General features: G+C 37.6%; 1 protein-coding gene across 1 annotated transcript; it reads right to left on the reverse strand.

Annotated features, from left to right (window-relative positions):
- Nucleotides 1-6304: 6304 nt before the first annotated feature.
- LOC143630988 (ethylene-responsive transcription factor 12-like) lies at nucleotides 6305-6721 on the reverse strand. The gene has a single exon (XM_077099858.1). It carries the CDS (start codon nucleotides 6719-6721, stop codon nucleotides 6305-6307), a length of 417 nt encoding a protein of 138 aa, XP_076955973.1.
- Between the last annotated feature and the right edge of the window lie 365 nt (nucleotides 6722-7086).

Here is a 7086-nt window from a genome sequence, read left to right on the forward strand (position 1 = left end):
GTGCTAGTGAAACATTGAATGACTCTAAAAGGTTTCATAACAGTCGTTAAATATAAAGATTACAAACTCGGCAGGAATGCCTATCATTCCCGGGATTTGTACCACTGCCCTACACACATAATTCAAAGGTTCTCCGAGTCTAGTAACTCCTTTGGAAAACTGGTTATGACTGACTAATAGTATGCCTGCTTGTCAGTTATGTTTGGATCCAAACACATGTGCAATTGATCTGAGTTGCTTTTATTTTCTATTTTGTATTATAACGTTTTAGGATCTAGGCTCATGTGTATTCACCTGTGATTATCTGCTCGGTGTAGCGTTTGAAAACCTTCTTGTTTGTGTGATGTTATCCTATAATGAAATAGGCTTGTATAAATACTTGGATTGTGTTTCTTGATCCAGCTGCAGACCACATGTAAGACCCTAAATCCCAGGAATCCTACAGTTGGTCATCATATCAAAAAAATTCTCAAGAATTTAAAGCCAAGCAATTTCATCTTATTAAAATCGTCTCAGAGTAATAAACAGCGGAATAAGGAATATCAAATTTTTCAAAACCGGCAAAATGTGATTTTAAACCCAAAGCAATTCATTTTATTTTAAAACCTGTTCAAAGTATATAATCAGCGAAAAATCACAAGTACTAAAACAATTCCCCAAAGCTGGGAATGATGCCCAAAACAAACTTCAGTTATATCTAGTAATGGTTAAAAAGAAACAGTGTTCATTATTGAATTCCCTGACTAGATATGCCTTCAACCGTCCAAGTAGTCTCGAGCACGTCCAAGCGGTAAGCATCCTCCTCTAAACCTGAAACTCACACTAACATACACACAAAGTCAGCTTGAGCTGAGTGAGTTCAAGTTTTAATAATTGACAATTAAATAAATCATTCCAAGAGTTTAAATATAAAAACGGGATCTGGATAGTTAGGCCATAATAAACAATAAGTAGTCATACTTATATATCTAGATAATTATATCCCTATGCTTAACATCCAAGTAATAACATCAGGGTCGAGCACACGTACAACCCAAACACGTAATATCCAAGTAATAACATCAGGGTCGAGCACACGTACAACCCAAACACGTAACATTCCATCCGATGGTGACCATGCCACATGAGCCTCCCCCCTTACGGGCTTTCCAGGGCTCGCCACAAGATTTTAGAACCTGAGTAGTATAGTTTGGCTTGGCCAAGATCACCATCCATCCGTATGCAAACACGAAGTAGGCATACGTAAACATCCTTAGTCGATAACGACTAATTAACATCGCCAATTATTGTCCATAAAGTAACGCATGTATAAACATGCGTATATATATAAATATATATATATCATTCCAAAATATACCATAATGAAAGTAAGCCTATGGTCATAAAGTAACACATGAGTATACATACATAAATATCATCTCAAGACATGTTATGATACAAGTAAGCCTATATCCTTGAGCCTAGGCCATAAGTAATATATATAATCTTAAGGAATATATGACCATAAACGAGTCTCAAATATCCTAAGGCAAAGAATATAATTCACACATATTTTCTTGAACCCACAAACACAAGTAAGGCCATGTAATACCATCCAATTAGTTTAAACGAGTAAAAATCGGGTAAAGTTGTAATATGGTGTGTATGCTAGCCCAAAACGTAAAAATGTAAGAAGGGGCATCATGAACTCACCTGACACGAGGCACCAAGTCACCATGAGCTAGAGGGACCCTAAGTAATTCCACAACTCACGCGCCTGTCGGATTATATACAATAGTTACTAACGACACCGAAGGGACTCGTTTATCCTACGAGGCGTTCTAATATGATTCAAGTTACCTAGAGCCTCGACCTCACCACGTTCGATTAAAACAGCCCTCGGGGCCTTATATTTACCAAAATGACCCATAGTTACTCCCGCGAACAAAGAATTCCCAAATTACCCCCGGAAGCACTAGGTGAGACTAATATGCGCGTTTAAGAGTTGTTTAGGCACTTAACATCCAACTCAGCCCCGTGTGGACCCAATTTGATAAATTCACAACCAACAAGTCCACATGACGCCACACGAGTTGAATGGGTCAGTAACTCGCAAGTACAACGCACCAACTATTCAATAAACGCGAATACGCGTTGTACCGACCCGTCTGAGTAACCGACAACCAATTCAGCCCCAATACTTATAAAAATAATTTTCCAAAAGCCTGTAACCCGAACCGAAGTCACCCAAACTGAATTGGTCGTTAATTACTTCAATACTCGCGTTAAACGCAACAATTCACTATTCTAGACAACCGAATCCTAACTTTCAAGCTACCACTAGTTGACCAATCAAACGAGCACCAAAGTGCATGATACAAAATTATATTATATTAGACATACCTAGGAATATTATGGAGCAAAACCTCACTTAAAACAGCCCCGAAAGGTACTCGAATGGATAGCCACCGGTTAAGCCTAAAACGAACGAATAGATCAATAACAAGTATAACGTGCAAATTTTAGCATGTAAAGATGTATTTTATTACATAGGAAAACCATATAAATAAATTATGAAATTTTTACCAGGGTTCAATAAATGTCTTTAGTTTATAAAGATATTTTTATTATATTTTTATAGTGCACATAAAAATCATAAAAATTACTCCAACACAGAAAGGTACGTGCAGCTATTTCAGTGCGCAGTCAAAGTGTTTTATTTGTTTAAAAATAATTATCAAACCAAATTAAATGATTCTAATTGGGTTGAATTCTTAACTCAAAATTTGAACTTTAAAAAGTAGAACCAACCAATTTCGACTTGTCGAAAAAGAGTTATGATGTCGGGAAGACAGACCAGAATCCGTCATCCCGAATCAGCTTTGACACTCGATCTTATAAATTCATAAAAACCATTCAAATATCATCCAAAAATTACATATTATACCTTTCTGGAAACTAGAGTCAAAGTAGAACATCATAGAAACAAGAATCGATCAAAAACATTAAATTTTCATCAAGTTACAGACTGAACAATCAACGAGTACGAATCTGTCAGAAACTGCTATAATCAAAACTCAACCCTAACGTGTTCCACAAAGGGTTTAATGGTGAAAAAGAGTTATATTAACATTATACTAACCTTGAATTGGAGTTTGGCACCTCGGGAATGGCTGGAAAAAGGAAAAAAAGGGTGTGGGGCTGGTACACTACATCGATCGCAGAAGAGAGAAGAGAGGGAAGGTTAGGGTTAATTATTATAAAATTTTACACTTAGACCCTCGAACTTGTAAACGAGATGTCTTGAGCCAAAAGGTTAATTAAAATAACTTTCGAGGATGACTAGAAGGTCCTTTAAGATGCCAAATCGGGTCTCGGTTAATGCTCAAACTCTACAAGGCTTGATTCTTCTTTAACGAAAATTATGAAATTTAACGGGCGTTACACCACACTGGTTTGGTTTTATCGTTTCAAACTTCATTTATAAATACTGGTTCGGTTTATAGGTTTAAAACTTAATTCTAATAAAATATTAAATTTTATTATATGACGGACCGTATCATGATGAGACGGTTCGTATCCTCATGTTTGACTTATTGACTAAAATCTAATTAAAACGGACCGTATAACTATTAGACGGTCCATATAATTATGACAGGTCGTATAATCATATAACTTGTAGCATATAAAAACTGAGGATGTGACGGACCGTATAATGATTAGGCAATCCGTCTAATACGTCCCTTTGGCCCGTTAAGGGTGAAAACCATTTTAACAGCATTTTTTGTGATTCATTTATCCATTATATGATCTGGTACAATTATGAAAACATGTATACTATATCTGAAAATAGTTTTGACAGATGTTTAATCGATTATAGCTCGGATACTTGTTTAAAGTAGATAAACGAATTTAAACGGGTGCTAGAATGAGCCTACCTTCCCTCTAAGCTTAAACAAAACCTAGGGATGGATTGAGATGACTCCTAACACTTTTGGAACACTTGATCAAAGCTTCCTACTGCCTTAAACACCTTAGACCAGCTTGCTCTTGCTTATAGACACTAGAAACACCTTAGAACACTTAACTAGCTTGGTTTTTGAGTGTTTGATGATAAACTGATGTTGTGTGCCTGTTATGGGCGTCCTAAGCTTCCTTCTTTATAGGCCAAGACACATAAATGAGTCATCAATGGGTGTTGGACACGTTAGGATCGAGTTTTGACACCTATTGCTGACATAGCGGATTATACGTACCGTTTAATTATGAGATGGTATGTCTCATAAATGGTGCCCGCCCCGTCTAAAAAATGTGACGCATGAGACACCCCGTCTCAACCTAAAAAACATTGGGTCTGAGCTTGGTATTATACAGACCGTCTAATAATGAGACGGTCCGTCTCATTCTATCTTTTGAAAAAATACAGATTGAACCATGTACTTTAAGCTTGGAAAAATAACCAAATATAGTCCCTCAACTTCTAAAGTTGTCAAAAATAGCACGGAAGTTTTCGGGGTGTTAAAGGATAGCCATTTGTTGATCCAACATTATATAAAAGTCTCGTCGGTGTATTAAAATACTTGACTTTTACGCGACCTGACATCACGTATGCAGTACAACAAATATGCATGCACTTCAAACCGATTAATGGGATGCTTTGAAACGGATTGTTCGATATGTTCAAGGCACTGCCGATTATGCTATAACCTGGAGAAAGCACACTTCTCTCTCTTTTTTCACTTATTCGGACGTAGACTGGGTTTGGTGCTCGGACACCCATCGCTCCACCTCTGGTTACCATGTATATGTTGGTAACAACCTCATCTAAAAGACAGCCCACTACATACCGATCCAGTGCTTAAAAGGAATACCCCTGGGGTCATTAACGACGTTGCATAAATTTGTTGGCCACGTAATATTCTCTTAGAACTCTAACGTTCCTTATCTCGTGCCACTCTCATCTACTGTGACAATGTCAGTGCTAATTATCTCTCTTGTAACCCAATTCAGCATCAAAGCACCAAACACATTGAACTCGACATTCATTTCGTCCGCGAACACACTTAACAGGGCTGCGTTCGAATTCTTCACATGCCAACACAATACCGGATCACAGACATCTTTACAAAAGGCTTGCCTCGAGCTCTATTTTGAAGACTTTCGGTCCAATATCAGCATCAGCTCAGTTCCCGCTTCAACTGCGGGGGCATAACACGAATATAATATTTGTATTTATTGATTTACCAATATCTTGTATAGTTTATAAAGGTATTTTCCATACCTATATCATTGTAATTATATATTCATGTGATTGGTAAGGAGGCAAGGAAGATTATTAAATTACCATTCTCTACAAGTACTATGTTTATATCAGCCCTATTACATGCATACAAACACAGCTATACAAACAGACATTTTCGTAATGAAACGCCGGTTTAAAAGGTAGTTATTTTTCTAAGTTAGTTGTGCATAATGTTGTCATTTAGGTGGTCTCACTTGATAAAGGCGTTGCTAGTTTGTCTTCTGACTTTTTAGTTTTTACCCGTAACCTTTTATATAATTAAAAAAATTGTTCATTAACTTTTCTAAATTACATTTTTATATTATTTTTCAAGATATTATTCGTTTAAAGTTAGTTGTGCATGATGTTGTCATTTGAGGTTTGTCTCTTTGGTAAAGTACTTGCTATGTAGTCTTTTCCTCTATTAACTTTTAGTGTTAGAAGCCCCAAAACTATTTTTGCAAACTTTGAAAGTATCAAGAAACATTTTCTTTGGAGAATGAGTAATCTTGAACGGAAAACAAAACACAACTAAACCTAACTATTTTAATCAACATAAAGTGGGCAAATGTACGGTCGCAATTTGTAACACAATGATCAGTTGGTCACAACTATGAAGGATTGGCACAAGGATTAATCACGGGGTCATGGCATCACATCATTAGGGCAGAAAAGGATTTGTTAAATTTAGAAGAGAAAGCTTGCATAAGCGATCTAGTTAGAAGGAAACTGGGAGTTGGTAATAAAACGGCGTTAACATCTTATATATTCCCTGAGCTCACACTGGTTTGTTGTAATAAAAACACATTGTTCCAAAAAGAAATAAAAATAATTTCTGGATTTTATGTAACTTGGGAATATTGGGTGATATTCTATCCACTTATTTAAACCATAACATAAACATTTTCCCTTTTTCATATTTAACAAAGTAATCTACTAAAATCCATTCATTTTACTAATAAGTTCACGGTTTACAATCAGGTATGAAACTAGTAAAACTAAAACCTGAGCACCCTAATCCCAACCTTAAACCCGTCCCACATTTCACATCCACATAGGCGGAGGCTCATTCAAATCTATACCCAACCCGCGCCTCGCCATCGGAAACTCGCCATCGCCACCATTATCCGCCGCCACGACACCAGTACGAAGAAACTCAAACTGCCGTGCCGGCGGCGCCGCCACCCACTGTATATACTGACCGGATGGGAACGTGTTAAGGCCTAGAGCCACCGACGGCGCCGGCAGCGGCGGTAATGACGGCGCGGGAAAGTTGGTCTTGGCTTTAGGACCACGAAGAGAACGTGCGGCGCAGTCGTAGGCCATGGCGGCTTCCTCGGACGTGTCGAATGTGCCTAGCCAGACACGGGTTTTTTTCCACGGGTTGCGGATCTCCGCCGCGTAACGACCCCACGGTCGCTTTCGTACGCCTCTGTAGTGGCTTTCTGAAGGAGATGACATGAAGGAATTTTAGAGAGAGTGGTAGAGAGAGAGAGAGAGAGAGAGTGGTGAAACGAAACATATGTGTGTTGTGGGTCAAATAAAAGAAGCTGATTCCCTAGTTGGTTTCAGCTTTTTTCACTGGTTAGCCGAGCACTTCGTGTTAATTAATGAGATCATTATTTGTTTAACTTCTATATTTAATAATAATATATTAAATAAAGATTTACATAATGATTATTTGGGAAATTCCTAAAATGACCCAATTAAATAGGAGATTTCATTTTTGTCCTTTTAAATAAAACTTTTTAGAAATATCTCCTACAAACACATCTTGACGACGTGTTAGGCCTTAACGCGTCTTTCACGACCTGTTAACCTCCAAC

The sequence above is a fragment of the Bidens hawaiensis genome, unplaced genomic scaffold (assembly GCF_021521415.1).
Source record: "Bidens hawaiensis isolate Kalapana, Puna unplaced genomic scaffold, B.hawaiensis_p1.1 tig00005873_1, whole genome shotgun sequence".
Lineage (NCBI taxonomy): Eukaryota > Viridiplantae > Streptophyta > Magnoliopsida > Asterales > Asteraceae > Bidens > Bidens hawaiensis.